Source organism: Erpetoichthys calabaricus, chromosome 13 (genome assembly GCF_900747795.2).
Source record: "Erpetoichthys calabaricus chromosome 13, fErpCal1.3, whole genome shotgun sequence".
NCBI lineage: Eukaryota > Metazoa > Chordata > Cladistia > Polypteriformes > Polypteridae > Erpetoichthys > Erpetoichthys calabaricus.
Window position 1 is genome coordinate 34,323,732 of NC_041406.2, and position 17,014 is coordinate 34,340,745.

At 36.2% G+C, this 17,014-nt stretch overlaps 1 protein-coding gene across 1 annotated transcript; it reads right to left on the reverse strand.

Annotated features, from left to right (window-relative positions):
* Nucleotides 1-5,231: 5,231 nt before the first annotated feature.
* Nucleotides 5,232-16,806, reverse strand: si:ch211-80h18.1 (uncharacterized protein LOC555593 homolog). The gene is made up of 6 exons (XM_051936134.1): nucleotides 16,750-16,806; nucleotides 11,625-11,689; nucleotides 8,375-8,449; nucleotides 6,726-6,770; nucleotides 5,496-5,537; nucleotides 5,232-5,275 (listed from the first exon to the last, which is right to left on the reverse strand). Exons 1-6 carry the CDS (start codon nucleotides 16,758-16,760, stop codon nucleotides 5,232-5,234), a joined length of 282 nt encoding a protein of 93 aa, XP_051792094.1. The 5' UTR covers nucleotides 16,761-16,806.
* Between the last annotated feature and the right edge of the window lie 208 nt (nucleotides 16,807-17,014).

Below are 17,014 nucleotides of genomic sequence, written 5' to 3' on the forward strand. Positions count from 1 at the left end.
GATATATCCTAAAAGTTGTAGCTTTGTCGCCTTTTAAAAAAGGTTTACAAATAATAAGAACAAAAAACACAAAGAGACATGTGATTGAGGGCTAAGTGTTTTCTGTCAAGAAAATGTTACTAGCAGTATCCTCTTTAATAAAATCCCTGTGTGCGTCCATGTGTCCGTGTGTGTGTCTTCTGGTGAAGTGCGCCTGATAGGGTACTCACGGCCGTGCACATAAAATCCGTGGCTGGGGAGACGCCACACATACAATCAGCTGCACGCCAGCACAGATTAAAATACTTGCTGGGGAACTGCACAGTACTTGCTGGAGAGACGCCACAGCCAGGATTATCAGCTGCACGCCACACATTACATCAGTTCCTGGGGAGACTCTGCTGATTGCCCGCTGTTGTGACAGAAAATTAAACGCATATTACGGACAAGGCAGAAGTACAGGGAAGGGCGGAATGAGTGGCAGAGTCACTGGCCTCTAGCAGATGTTTCAAAGGCCACCTGACGCATCACACAAGACAGAGAGGGCAGGACCTATAAGATATTGCGCGGCTGATTCACCCTGTGTGCGTCCATGTGTCCGTGTGTGTGTCTTCTGGTGAAATGCGCATGCGCAGGGCACTCTTTAATAAAGGACATCATTGCTGGGGAGAGTGCTGATTGGGTACTCGCGGCCGCGCACATAAAATCCGTTGCTGGGGAGACGCCACACATACAATAATCAACTGCACGCCAGCACAGATTAAAATACTTGCTGGGGAACTGCACAGTACTTGCTGGAGAGACGCCACAGCCAGGATTATCAGCTGCACGCCACACATTACATCAGTTCCTGGGGAGACTCTGCTGATTGCCCACTGTTGTGACAGAAAATTAAATGCATATTACGGACAAGGCGGAAGTACAGGGAAGTGGAGTGGCAGATTCACCGGCCTCTAGCAGATGCTTCAAAGGCCGCCTGACACGTCACACAAGACAGAGAGAGCGGGACCTATAAAATATTGCGCGGCCGATCCAATCGGATTTCGGTAAATGAGGTAACACCTAAAACATAAGGCACGAAAAATCCAATCGGGTACTGAGACGCGGAGACCAGCTTCCCCAAAGAGGTGGGATTAGTGTTTGTTGTTGTGCAAGTGTTCACTCTGAGGATATCAGATTTGTGATTAAGAAGCTTGGCCCGGTAAAGTGTAAAGTGTCAGTCGTTGAAGGGGTTTTCCTAAATATACGAATTTTCATGATATTACAATAGGATGACTTTTAAAAGTAGATTTATTTTCGCACACATAAAATCCGTTGCTGGGGAGACGGCACACATACAATAATCAGCTGCACGCCAGCACAGATTAAAATACTTGCTGGGGAACTGCACAGTACTTGCTGGAGAGACGCCACAGCAAGCTAAAATAAAGAGAGGCAGGATAGGAGATCTTCAGACAGACGCAACACATCAATCAACAGCCACAAAGGAGAGGATAAATGTAATATTAATTATACTTACTGTATTGTCATATACGTTTCTGTATAATTTTTATTATTATTTTACTTTAGGCTTCTTGCAAAAATATTTTTGACAAAAAAACTTATGCACTACTGTTCTAGCGCGCGTTATTGTAACAGGCTTAATGTCTAGTAAGTAATAAAAGGCCAGAGAATGAGTGGGTGCTAACTGAAATTCTCAGCAAAATTTGAGGCTGGAAAATAAATACGATCTAGCCCAAAACCCAAAACAATAACCCTAAATGGAAGTTAACATACAAAGCCTAAATTTTGCTTTACAGGAAACATTATCCAAATGAGAAAGTATAAAGTATGTATGCTGTCAAGAATTTATCCACACCATATCGGTCAAGCAAAAAGTTCCAGATCTCCATAAAATGGTGTCGAAAAAACAAACAACATTTTTTAAACTATGTTAAATGCATTATACTATATATATATATATATATATATATATATATATATATATATATATATATATATATATATATATACATATATATATACATATACATATACATATATATACACACACACACACACAGTATATTTATATATACAGTACTGTGCAAAAGTTTTAGGCAGGTGTGAAAAAATGTAGTAAACAAAGAATGCTTTCAAAAATGGAAGTGTTAATCATTTATTTTTATCAATCAACAAAATGCAGTGAATGAACAAAAGAGAAATCAAAATCAAATCAATATTTGGTGTGACTACCCTTTGCCTTCAAAACAGCATCAGTTCTTCTAGGTACACTTGCACACAGTTTTTGAAGGAACTCAGCTGGTAGGTTGTTCCAAACATCTTGTAGAACTAACCACAGATCTTCTGTGGATGTAGACTTCCTCACATACTTCTGTCTGTTCATGTAATCCCAGACACACTCACTGATGTTGAGATCAGGGCTCTGTGGGGGCCATACCATCACTTCCAGGACTTCTTGTTCTTTTTTACGCTGAAGATTTTTCTTAATGACTTTGGCTGTATGTTTGGGGTCGTTGTCCTGCTGCAGAATAAATTTGGGGCCAATCATACGCCTCCCTGATGGTATTGCATGATGGATAAGTATCTGCCTGTGTTTCTCAGCATTGAGAACACCATTAATCCTGACCAAATCTCCAACTCCATTTGCAGAAATGCAGCCCCAAACGTTCAAGGAACCTCCACCATGCTTCACTGTTTCCTGCAGACACTCATTATTGTACCGCTTTCCAGCCCTTCGACAAACAAACTGCCTTCTGCTACAGCCAAATATTTCAAATTTTGACTCATCAGTCCAGAGCACCTGCTGCCATTTTTCTGCACCCCAGTTCCTATGTTTTCGTGCATACTTGAGTCGCTTGGCCTTGTTTCCACTTCGGAGGTATGGCTGCAACTCTTCCATGAAGACCACTTCTGGCCAGACTTCTCCGGACAGTAAATGGGTGTACCTGGATCCCACTGATTTCTGCCAGTTCTGAGCTGATGGCACTGCTGGACATCTTCCAGTTTCAAAGGGTAATCAGCTTGATGTGTCTTTCATCTGCTGCACTAAGTTTCCTTGGCCGACCACTGCATCTACGATCCTCAACGTTGCCCGTTTCTTCAAAAGAGCTTGAACAGCACATCTTGAAACCCCAGTCTACTTTGAAATCTTTGTCTGGGAGAGACCTTGCTGATGCAGTGTAACTACCTTGTGTCTTGTTGCTGTGCTCAATCTTGCCATGACATGAAACTGTCTTCCACAACCTCACCTTGGCAGCAGAGTTTTAAGCCTCCTACACAGCTGTTTCTGTTTCAGTTAATGACTGTGTTTCAACCTACGTGTGACATTGATGATAATTAGCACCTGTTTGGTATAATTGGTTGATCATACACCTGACTATAATCCTACAAAATCCCTGACTTTGTGCCAGTGTACCTGTAAGAATCGATGCTGGTTTGAAGGCAAAAGGTTGTAACACCAAATATTGATTTGATTTAGATTTTTCTTTTGTTTGCTCACTTTGCATTTTGTAAATTGATAACAATAAACAATCATTATTTATATTTCTAAAAGCATTCTTTGTTTATAGCATATTTTCACACCTGCCTAAAACAGTCTTTTGCACAGTACTGTATATATATATATATATATACACAGTTTATATGTACAATATATATATACACTTTTATGTATATATACAAAATTTGAATCCACATACTTCAAAACCCAAAATTGAGTATGAAAAAGAGCAGGAAAGTATAACATAAAAGTCAGGAAAAATTAAAAACTAACTCAAAGTGGGTGTAAGGTTTCTGCTTAAATATAGTATATATGCAGTTAAGGTTGAATCGAGTGACCGCAGAGTAGTTGGCATTGCCAAGCAATGACACAATACAATTGCCAAGCATTGTAATTAGAAAAATAAGCATGAGATTGTGATTGAATAAGAGACGTGTGTTTTTTATAGCATTTGCATAGATAAACAAAGCTCATTATTTTTGATTAACACCAAACTTTTGAAAGAATGTATTAATAAATTGCTATTTAATCTTAACATTTGTGCTTTTTAGGATTACAATATATTGTGTTGATGGTGCCGTTTTTTTACTTTGGATTAAAATGTTTTCTTTAAAATTATATTGCAGGAATAGACAAAATGTGATTGTTATAAACAGTAAGGCTTAAGTCTCACTTACCACCAGGACTGATGCCTGCTATAATTTCTTGCTTACTTCCAGCACCTAAAAAATAAACTTGCTTGTAAACTATTGTCTGAACATTAATAGAGCAATACACGAGGACACGGTTAGAAACTTCTTAATGGCAGATTTCCCACAAATGTTAGAAAGTTTTTCTTCACACAAAGAACCAGAGACACATGGAATAAATTACCAAGTAGTGCAGTGGAGAGCAGGACTTTAGGAAGCTTCAGAATTCAACTCAACATTGTTTTGGAGAATCTATGTGAATAGGATTGGTAATCATGGTTGGCTGTATGGTCTTGTATAGACATAATTGTTTTAATGTTCTGATATGTGGTGTTAATGGAAAATTAAAAATGTCCAGTTAATCCAATGACCTGGGTTCAAATCCCATACCTTGGCCCTTATTTATCAAGTATCTTCAAATTACTTCTAGGCATCCTACACCTAAGCATTCACGTTTGAGAATGGATGATGTCACAGTTTTCTGATACTAATGCTAAGGCTTCACCACAAAAATGATATTATTATTATTATTATTAATAATAATAATATTCAAAGTAGTAGGTGAAGAAAAATAAGCATAATAGAAAACAAGAAAGCATAATAAAGTAAGATATTGCCCTAAGTTGCACGTAATTGTTGTCACTTTTAAACAAGATCAAGAATAATGCCATTTTAATCTTGGACGACCTATGTGTTGATAATATGCTATTGATTGTGCACATCTTGAATACTAATCTGAAGCCTCTTGGAATTGACTTTTTGAATTAAAGACCTGCCTCTTTCTCTCATTCGTTGGTCAAGAATCCTGTCTTCTGCTCAATAAGTCAGTCCCATACAGATTTAGTTTTGTGCTTGTGATGTGCACTAATTTTTCTGGAAGTAACTAGTTGATAATATTTAAGCTGATAAGCATGTACAGTATTTTGCTTATTTTGAACATGTGTCTTGATAACCGACATGTGGATTATGTGACCTGAATAACGTGAGATTTTTCTTCTTTTTTCCATGGAAGTACTTCACATTGTTGGCCATTGCAAAGTATTGGTCACTGTTGGCTTCGATTACGTCATGAACTTATTCTCTCCAATTTTTTTCTCACCCACTACTTTAAAGTATGGGGAAAGTAACATATAAAAAGTATAATTTTTGGGTGAAGTACTTCTTTAAAATAACACACGTCTTTGGTTTGTGGTAATGCAAACCTGAGATCAGGAAAAAAAAATATAGTAGTGGGGAGAATGTATAATTCCCCTCCCTCTAACAAAATGCACATAATAATGCTAATAGTGCAAGTACAATATAAAATTTAAAGTGATTTAACTTACCCTGAACTTGTTCAGATACACTCCCTGGCATACTTTCAGGACCTTAAACAGACAGATTTAATCATGTTGCAGATAACTGAGTCACTGATGCTTTGCAAAACCAACAGTGAGGAGCCATTTGACTGTGGAGAAAAGCAGCATCTTATGCCACTTTATAATTTTTTGCTTTGTCTTCTTTACACTTTGAAATCTATCCAACAGTGGTGTGTGTATGGATTTTTATGAAATCTCAAAGATTGCACCTTATGACTTTCCTGTAATGGTAAAACAGCAGAATCCATTATTTTGCTTAAGGAAAGTCTCAAGGGTATCACCCCCACTCTCAGACAAGTGCTTCAGCAGATAAGAACTTTGAAAATAAAATTAGCACCCTATTATTTTACAAATGCATATTGTCCATTTGTGGCAGTAGTAAAAGATCACCCATTTGGCTGAATGTTGTTGAATGCCAAACAAGACTAGCATAAAATTTTGTGCAACGAAGACATGCAAATATTTTTTCAAAAGCTAAGATATTTTTAAACAGAGTTCAGAAGAATGAGGAAGAACTTTTAACACTATTAAAATGAATGGAAGTTGATGGAAGTATAATGTAAATTAAACTTCCTGAATGACTCTCAAGAACAGCATGATCTTTCAAGTTCATTTCATACATACTCCACAGAATCTTGGATTTAAATTGAGTATGGTAGCTCATTTAGTCAAAAACAGTCCGTGGTAACACACGGACACACTTTGCTGATTTATGATGAATTATCCAAATTTAGTTTGATTAGCAGTTAATGCAGAATGGTCATAGTCCTGTTTATGTATTGTATTACTTTTAGTTTCTTGTGTATTTTAGGCCCATGACTTTAACACATTGTACATCTTTAAATGCATGTTGGGACACACTGCATACAGCTCACAGACTTAAACCTTCTAGATGGTAGAATTAAATTTAGCCTCCATTGCTTCTAACATTAACTGTAGGTAAGTCACTTAAGTCAGCCGAGTTATAATTTTGCTTACTTGTGTGCTTTTAAAATATTACTATGTAAGGTACAATATAAAATAAAAAGTGGTAATAAATGACCTAATACCTATCACGATAATAAGCCTAACATCGACAATTTTCTTAGTTGTTGTTTTGATAACTTGTAATGCAGGTCACCCAGTTTACTGTTCACAAATGTTTCCTAGTAAATGATTGAAGTAGTATTTTTATTAGCAATGTAAGCATTTTCTTACCCTTTTCTTTTGATGATGTAGTTGGCCACTGTGGAATCACTACACCTGGAAAAAAAACATAAGAAAATGGCAGCATAGTGGTTAGCAGTTTAGTCTCATGGATCTAGCATACTGGGTTAGAATTTTTCATCTAGTCGTGTGGTCTAGGTGGTGGTTGCACTTTCTCCCCATGTGTATGTGGGTTGGTTCCTTCTTTGTGCCCAGTGCTGCTGGGAGAGGCTCTAGCTCCAATGAGTGGAACCTGTATTATACTGACTTGGAAATGGAATGTTATGTTGAAAGAAAATGCCAAAAGATGTGTCACATATTATAGTATACTACAAAATGTAGTGAATGAGTTCTTATTTAGTTGATTTCAACTTAGATACTTTTTAAGTATTATTGGCACATGTACATTGAAATTCATGGCAAATTGCATTTGCTAATCAATATGCAAGATGTTATCAGTCTCTGGTACCCTGATTAGTGAGTATGAGAAGTGAACCTCAGAACTTCTGTTTTCATTACCTGAAAGAACCTTATTTGAGACAAATAAAAATGATTATGGTACTGTTTATATAAATACAGAGATGTAGATATATAAATAGATTCATAGAAATATATATAGATATTAAGGTATTTAACTTCATTTTGATATTACATGGTTAAAAAATGAATGTCCTTCAAATTAAAACAATTATGTTATATTCTAGTATTAGCTGTAATTTTTTTTTAATATATTTTAAATTTTATTTTGCTATGCAAGTATTGAATTCATTATAATATAAAGCAAAGCATTATCTTTCTGATGGGTTGTCACCAGAACACAAGGCAGTGTGAGGTATAATGTTGGACACCCTGTACCTGTGCTAGGCAGCCGTGTCCAGAAAACCAGTAGGCAGCAGCACCAGTATGTGAGAGACAGAGAAAGAGGAAAGATGAAAAGAGTACTATCTACTCTGGACACTAAACGGCATTCAATGAGGAAAATGGTGGTATAACTAAACCCCTGTGAAGACAGATAAAAGTTGTTTAGACTTCTCTGGATGCTGGAACACAGTGTAGCCATTAGGAGGCAGCACATAGTGGCAGTTAAAGAAAAGTGAGGCAATATTGCCCTTTTTAAACAGAAACTTAAAGGAGTCCATTAATTAAACTCTAGTCGTGTTAGGTTGCACCTCATGATCCCAAATTACTGCAGAAAGAGTGAGACCATGTTGCCTCTGTGTAAATGAGACAGGATGTGTTCATTGAATATAGTTTTCATCAGGACCCAGGCAGAAGCATGTTGATCATAACCTAGCATTCTCATATTCACTTAATCCAGATAAGGGTTGCTGAAGGTTGGGGGTATGAGGGGATATCATAAAGCACAAACCATGAACCTGTCCATTGCAAGGAAACTTCACCCACATAAGGAGCTGTAGTGCAAACTGCCATTGCAAAGGCTGGTTAATTTCAGGCATTTATTTTAAATTGTTACAAAGGTAATTAATACATTTTATGAAAAATTGTTTTTTTTACACTTGTCAGTATTTATAGAGCAGGTTTTCCTGCTTCACTTAAGTAAATTAAGCTGGTATTTTCAGCATTTCAGTTCCACTGTGTTATCTTCCATTTCTCCCTCTGTAGATCTGACAGTGGCATGGCCAGCATGTTTTGATTCTTACCGTCTCTGTCCTCCTCAGAAATTTCATCATCTGCATCATCTGTATCATCATTTTCAACCTCTTCTGTTTCTTTATCTGCAAGTAACAAGTCATCATTAACCATAAAGTTAATTACTATTTTTCTGCTGTTTTTTTTATCAATCTGCAGTACAAGGTTGATCTGTATTACCAGTTCTAATAACAAGTCTCTGAGCTGTTTTGACTGAAGAGACATTTACATGTAATTTATAATTGTTGTGTCATGTAATAGGGAGTACACCCCATTCAAATAACATGTTGTAGTGTAACTTTAACTGGCCAGTATGAGTGAGCATGGCCTTGTGACTGAGTGTGCCATGAAGTGGACTGGCACCTCATCTAGCAATGGCTTCTGCCTTGCACCTGGGGTTGATAGGGTAGGCTGTTGTTCTCCTTGATTCTACATTTAGACAACTGGGCTAAACAAAGAAAGTAATTCTTCTCTGTGATTTAAAAACTGCTAATATGATTTTTGTTACAGTGACTTATTTTACAAATGTACAATATATTGTAAATTCAGAAATTAACAAATTCTTGAAAGTTTAGTAGAGTGCATTTTAAGAATTTTAAGAATTTTCTACACCCATGCACAAGTATTTGTAAGTCAGAAAGTGATCAGACACAGGGAAATGAACCTGGGAATCCTTTTATTGATTTTCTTAAAATCAACACGATCAGACAAACAGTTCAATGTTTTTAGAAAGGCCTATAAGGCAGCTGTGGAGAAAACACTCCAGTACAATATAAATGTATTGTTCTCACTTCACGCTAAAAATTTGGAAAACAAATTACCTTGCACACAAACATTGTGCTTTAAGGGAAAGCTGTATAGATGTTTCTTTAATGACTGTCCTCCTTAATGGGAGTGTAACTGAATTAACATCATGGTAAACTAACTATATCTACCCATCAACGTGTTCTTTCCCTTTTTGCATTCTCACAGAGAAACTGTTTGCACTTCACATGATTTAAAGAGCTAAAAATCCTATGGTTGTTACTCACTGTAATTCTGGGAATACTTGGGAGGTTTCACTTATTTTCTTTTTACTTTCATTATAACTACTAGGCAAGTTAATGATAAAGTCAGAATTTGACAGATTTACATATTTAGTTATCATTAAACCTGATTTGACCACTTTTGTGAAGAGTGACGTCTGTTTATCAGTATGTGGATGGGTGGAACTGGTGTTACTTCAAAGCACTGTTTCTTGCCAATTAACTCCTTTTCCCATATCAGCAATAAACAGGGCAACCTACCTGAAACACCATCTCTTTTAAATGTCTCTAAATGTACCACCTATGAAAGATGGAGGCACATGGTTTCTGATATCTCGGTATTGGATCGATTCTATAAACAAACTTTTGTTTTGACTGAAACTATGTTTTCTTTTAAAAACTGCATTTTGTATCTTTTACAATGGTTTCTGATTGAAATTCTAGAAATTTTAGAAATTTGGAAGCAATTTTTTTTCTGTGCATTTGCATTATTATGTTTTGAGTACCTTTTTGTTCCTTTATTTATTTAAGTTGTTTAGTTTGCCTTTTTGTTTTCTTTTCCGGCACTGACCGTGCAAGTTTTTTGTTGCCTCAATATTATCCTGTGAAATGGTCTTTTGGGGTTTTTGCTCCATATGCTGGTTCTTCAGTTTTTTGTTTTCTTGTCACTGTCAAAATCCTGGTGACTCAGCAACCAGCTTTCATCGTTAGATATAAATTGGTCAGTGCAGGTTGATAGACAGTAATATACTCATCCTCAACATAGAATGCGAAGTATAAAGTAAAATAAAGAAAAAACACTGCAAATGAAACACAACTGCAAAATACAGAATTCTAACCAAATATTGTATATTATACCCCTCTACATGTATGCCCAGTGTGCATTTAATATATGGTGTCTCAAAAGAGATTTGTCCCTTTACTGATTTGTTTGTTATAGTTTGCGAAGTTGAAGACAGTGTGTACACCAGTGTTCTACCCTGGGTTGATTTCTAGAAGTCCAGTTGATCTTTAATTGACCTAATACTTTTTTTAATGCCATCCTTTCTTTTCTTCTGCTACTTTTATGCTTGGAATACTGTCATTTTAGGTAGATGGTATGGCCAGGTGAAAAAATTCAAGGTTGTCAGGGTTAGTGCCCACCGCTAAATGAGTTACTTCATCTACCTGTGGTGTAATACCAAAAACATATTAATAAAGTTTAGTAGAGCTATGTACATGTAAAGCTATGTGTAGTGAGGTTCACTCTAGAGAGGTGCTATATAGAACATACTATATTGATAACTGAATCAATCGAAGAATTTGCATGGTTTTTTTTTTCTGGAAACAAAATAGCACTTTTTTGTAGGCTAGATTTACGAATTAAAAATCCATCCCTTTGTTGCTCTAAACCAGGGGTGGGCAAATTCATTCCTGGAGGGCCGCAGTGGCTGCAGTTTTTTGTTCCAACCCAATTGCTTAATAAGAAGCACTTATTGCTCTAGAAACACTTCTGCTTCATTTTAGTTATCTCCCTCGTTAAGATTATGAACCCTTATTGCTTATTTAAGTCTTAAACAGCTGCATTCTTGGTTTTTAATTGCTCCTTATTAGCAATAAGATGCAAATGACAAAAGAAACCAGCAGTTATCCATTTTGCTTGTTACCCTTTACACCTGTGTGTATTTATCGTGCATTATTTGGTTTAATTAAATACTTGGAAGGAAAGAGAAGAGAAAAAAGTGAAGGATTGAGAATTACCCATCCGTTTTACACTTCAAAGTATTTGGATGATATCCTTAGAATGGAAAAAAAATCTAGGATATGAGAATGACTTGACATAGCAGAGTTAAAGCACTAACAAGCCATGAAATGTAATTATTGGCAAGGATTGTTTTCTAATTAAGCAACTGGGTTGGAACAAAAACCCGCAGCCACTGCGGCCCTCCAGGAATGAATTTGCCCACCCCTGCTCTAAACTACTTAGTCCATCAAAGAGAAGGATAATGGTAAGCCATTGCAGGGCCACACTCAGTCATGCTGGGCCAAGTCAAGGTCACCTTAGCATATACATCTTTGAGAAGTGAGAGGATACAGATGTACCTTGAGATAACCCAAATGAATGTAGAGAAAAATGTGTAAAATGTAATCAGACAGGAATTTGAACCCGGGTCTGGGAACTGTGAGACCACAACTCTGACCAAATCATTAATACTTGGCCCACTCAATGAATATATTAAATACGATCTGTCCTTACCTTCCACAGGAGCAGCAGCAACTGTAACCACCAGATATGCCAGGATGGGAAATATTATTAGATTTCTAGAAACACAATAAGCGGTTTTAGTATTAAGGTTTATCAAATCCAATATTGGTTTAGAAAAATGAAAACCAAATTCGTTCATCAGTTCAGTGATTTCCCCCCTAAAGCTTTCTCCTCAATCACTCTACTGGTAAGATGTAGCCATGCCTCCATTACAACTTCCTGATTAAAGCCAGATTTCAACTTCCTCTTAATGGATGTGAAATTATCTAATTTAGTTTGGTATTATGCATTTATTGGATACTGTTTATTCACTTATCTTTATTTGCTCTGACTTTATCAGGCCACACTCTGATGTTTGTAGTATTTAATTATGTCTATAATACCATATCTATTACAACTGCATTATAAGGTAATGACATTTCAGTTCAATTTCCTGTTTTTGTCATTGCACTTCTGGTAAACTATTTAGAAGTATACCAACAATAAAAAATGAATACATAGCCAAAATATTAATGTTGAACATTTGATGACGTTATAGTTATAGTGAGTTCATGAGAACCACCCTTGTGTACAACAGTGGTTTGGGTAAGTAAGGAATTGTCTGTTCTTCCATCCATTTATTAAACACATTCTGCAATTTCTCCGTTCTGGGTATGACGTTAATCTGCATCCAGCATTACAAGCAGGTCCTCCAACTTGCAGGGAAAACTTGGGGGTTGGTGGCAGGATTGGCACTCCAGCCACTGTAAAAAAAACTCACACTGTTCAGTGTGGTGATGAGGTGTCACCCATTGCACGGCTGCACTTGGATCTCAATCTGGGTGGTGGGTGCGGCGATGCACTGTAATCAACGCATGCTCCCAACCTCTCCTCTCGCTCTCTCTTAATCTTTCAGTTTTCTAACCCCGTTATCCAGTTGAGGGTTGTGGGGAGCCAATGCCTTTCTTGGCTGCACCACAGTAGACAAAATACATAAATTATCCCTGATTACATCTTGCCTGAAGAAGGGGCCTGAGTTGCCTCGAAAGCTTGCATATTGTAAAACTATCTTTTTAGTTAGCCAATAAAAGGTGTCATTTTTCTTGACTTCTCACTACATCCATTATACCTAACATGATAGAACACCCTAGTACTGCCAATAAGTGTTGGAAAAGAGTAAGACTTCAGAGGTCTTATATAAAAAAAGCCACACAGACACAAGGAGAGTGTGTAAACTCCATACATATAGTGAATGAGCTGGAATTCAGACTTCGGGATTTGTAGGTTTTAGGAAGTAGCTTTAACCACCATCCTGCCCATAGGGAAATATTGTTCTTAACAAATTAGCCTGACCTTAATAAGAACTAATTTAAATTCAATAGAATGGTCATAAATTAAGTTTTTACCAAAAATCTAGTAGGTTTCATATAATATTTCTATTGTACAAAATACATCAAAAGACAAGATAAGATATTGCTGAGTTTTAGAAGGGTGTCTAATGGGAGCTATTTAAGACCATAACAAATTTTACAAACAAGAGGAGAGCATTAAGTCCACCAAGCTCACTTATTTATCTAATATCTAAGCTGTACCAATATCTCATCCAGATACTTCTTAAAGGTTGTCAAGGTTTGTACTGCATCTACATTTCTAGGCAGTTCATTCTAGATTGCCACTACTTTTTGAGTAAAGAAGTGCTTCCTGGCTTCAGTCTTAAATGCCTGTTACTGGTATCTTCAAGTAATAATAATAATAATAATAAATTTAATTTATATAGCACCTTTCCAGTGCTTAAGTATGTGATTCATCATTAAGTTGAAACAATTCGGCTAGATCTACTTTATCAATGCATTTGAGCTGGTTAAAGAAAGCATTACTGTTACTGAGGAATAGACTACATGTGTTACTTTTAAAGAAAAAAAGTGCCAATTTAAATGCATGTTTTTGCAGTGTAATAGGCAGTCTAGGTAGTTGACCATGGGAGTTTATTCCAGCTGCTTGATGTTCTTTTCATGCATTCTAGGTTTAATTGTCCCCTTAGAATTGATCTGTTGAGTGTGTGTGGAGGTCCAGCATCCACAGAAGGTTGTCTCCTGTCTGATGCTGCCTTGATAGGGTCTGCCACTAGTGACCTTGTAATGTGCTATATAGATGCAAAATGCAAAAATGTGCTTTTATATATAAAATATCTCATTCTGCTTTTCCCTCTGTCACAAATCAGTGATAGACCATAAATAGAATAATTATATTTAATTTATGTATTGATGTTTGTATTATTCTCATATATATATTTTTTTCTTTTGAGGAAACATTTTCTGCAATGAAATATCTTTTTAAACTGTGCTAAACTCATGGCTAAAATGTATCCAGCTGCTAACAGTCAATTGAAAGAAGCGAATGCATTAAAACATTTCTCTCTATGAAACATGATATACCCTTGACTAACCAAACACCCTAGAATGGGATTAAGAAATCTTGAAAATTGATGTTTGGATGGGAACATTTACGAAATGAATACTGTATTGGTTAATTCGTTTTCTGAACCTCGTTTTTCAGAGGGATCCATAAATTATTTTAGCGAAACTAGGCATAATGCCAGCAGCACTGGGGCACACTTACACATACTAGGCCAGCTTAGTTTTACCATCCCATCTAACGTGTGCCTCTTTAGAATGTAGGAAGATAGCTGAGTCCCTGAGGGGAAAAAGTAAGACTCCGTACAATGTGCAAAATTCTGACTGCACTGTGAGCTAAACAAGACTAAGAGAGCTAACTGGTGCACTGCCATACCACCCAGACTAAGATTAGGCCTTTTAGAAAAATGAATTATTTATATTTCATATATCAGCATAAAAACACTTATTTTTGTAGTGGACATTACCATAAAGTACTTTAGAATGAAGGAACATCTGTATATTTCCAGTTATTTCCAGTTATTTTTCCATTAAAACACTGGACCATTAAGAGACTTTCTCGGGGTCACATATGGAGTCAGCACCCTTGTGCTTTATACCACAAAATGCCAAGTCACTCACTCACAGCCCTGTTGACCAGTTTCTTATTTAAAACATTACATGAACAATGCAAGCATTATGCTACTGCTTCTTAGGTTTGGTGCAGTTTTGGCCCTGGGGTATCCCATTAGTTTTTGATTTTCTCTCCAGTCAGCCCTTGCCATTAAATTTAATTCAAAATCAATGTAAGCCTGTTGTGATTTTTCTGCTTCTAAGAGCTTAGTGTATATACTGTGATAACCATTTGGATTTACTTATATTTTTAAGGATTTTGGTAAAGATGAGTGTTTAATGTACAGATATAATATTCACTAAACTTCTTATTCCTTTGAAATTATAATATATTTTATATACTTTATGACATAAACATATGGGCAGATGACACCAGCTTTTTCATTATGAAATATCAAACATTATTTTATTGTTTTATACATGTATATGTTCTTCCTAAATGAAAGCTTTGTAAGAAAATTTTTAAAAAGCATGAACAAAGAACACTGTCATAACAAACATCAATCCATTCATTATCCAACCCGCTATATCCTAACTACAGGGTCACTGGGGTTTGCTGGAGCCAATCCCAGCCAACACAGGGCACAAGGCAGGAAACAAACCTTGGGCAGGGCACCAGGCCACAGCAGTCATAACAAACAATTTATTATTAAAGAATGACTAAAGAAAATGAGTTACTTTATCTGTGTTAAATGGCAGCAGTGGCCACAGTATTTCTTATTAAATGCATTATACATACAACACATACTGTATTAAAATGTATTAGGAAAGGAATTAATGATTTAAATACAAAATGTTTTAGTTAAAGGCATGTCTGTGTAGAAATGTTGGCTAAATTTAAAAGAAACACACTTCTCTGCATTGATCATATTTGGTTTCCCTGAGACTGAAGATCACATCAAGTTTGATGGTTCTTCCCCTCAAATGTTGTCAAAAAGATGTTGACCTTGATCATACCTGTACAAATCACACAAGGCCATTGGGTAAACTTTTATTTTGTAAAGCAGTGTGGTGTAATGCTTAAGGCTTTGGACTTCAAACCCTGAGGTAGTGGTTTCAAATCCTGCTACTGACGCTAAGTGACCATGGGTAAGTCACTGCACTCGCCTGTGCTTCAATTGGAAAAACAAAAGAAATGTATCCAGTTGTATCTCAAATGTTGTAAGCTACCTTGGTTAAAGGTGTCAGCCAAATATGTAATACATTTAGGCCAGAATAGATTTTGCCATCCTTTTTATCATTTTAGTATTCTTTGGACATATTTTATAATATACAGAAATTTTGATCTCACAGTAATGAAAAATTGAATGTTACTATAGTAAAAATTCTTCATCTTTAATTTGGTATAGAAACAATCATGTTCAAGATGCCTTGCTATTTGTTTGTTGTTTCATATCAATATCAAATTATTATTCCTTCCGGTTAATTAATTTGAACTAGTCGTCAGCACATCAAGAATTTTTTCTCCACAATAACTTGTTACCTTAATAATAACCCTGCCATGAAGTTCAAATTGTATTTGAACTGTAACATTTAAAACACATTATGTTAAATACATGTTCAGACACTTATTTCTAATTCTGTCAATTGTTTGGAGTTGATGGAACTAACCCTGGATGGGATGCCAGTTCTCCTTCACTGACACCAGTCCAATTATGAGTCACCAGTTAACTAAAGCTGCATGTCTTTAGAATGGAGATTGAAATTGAACTAAGTCTTTGGAGCTATGCAACAGCAGGGATAAACACTGAGCCATATGACACATGTTTATATAAGTAAATACACTTAAAATAGCACTGTTGAAGTATATAATTGTCATAATGTGGAAAGGTTCTTTGGAATCTTCCACCCGTCCACTTAATTCAAACAGCTTATTATATATTATGAAATGCATCTGCTATGTACAGAAATATATTCATAGTATTTATATATGAGTGCAATAAATTTATCTCTCCAACTAAACATTTTAGATCCAAATAAATCTCCTATAGAACCCATAAGTTATTCTAAGCAAAGTAAGTACAAGCCTTTTAAGAAGTGTTTGACTGGCTGCCAGATCTTTTAATCCTGTAACATCTGTGTTTAAAAGACAATGTATTTTTTTCACTTACCGAGACAACATCTTTGCTCAAGGGGCCTGCTTTAACTCATGTGTTAGGACCACTCCGACTTTCCACTTCCTTAATGCTTGACTGGATATCACCTATATGTTTTATACTCCTACAGCCTCCCGACATGAGAAGGGGCAGGGCTTGAACAATAACCCCAGCCCCTGAACTGAAATTTCTTCTAAGATTACTTTTAATTGAAATGCTGGAGATGCAGCAATGCTGAGGGTACCCAAGGATCTTCTGATTCCTGTGGTTGCTTTTTACT

Bases quoted from the DNA above. Each gene is read 5' to 3' on its own strand.
- si:ch211-80h18.1 (XM_051936134.1), bottom strand. The intron at 8,450-11,624 runs GTAAGGACAGAT...TGTTACTTGCAG, and splicing joins TGCTGCTGCTCCTGTGGAAG to ATAAAGAAACAGAAGAGGTT. The intron at 5,276-5,495 runs GTAAGTTAAATC...CATACTTTAAAG, and splicing joins TGTATCTGAACAAGTTCAGG to TAGTGGGTGAGAAAAAAATT.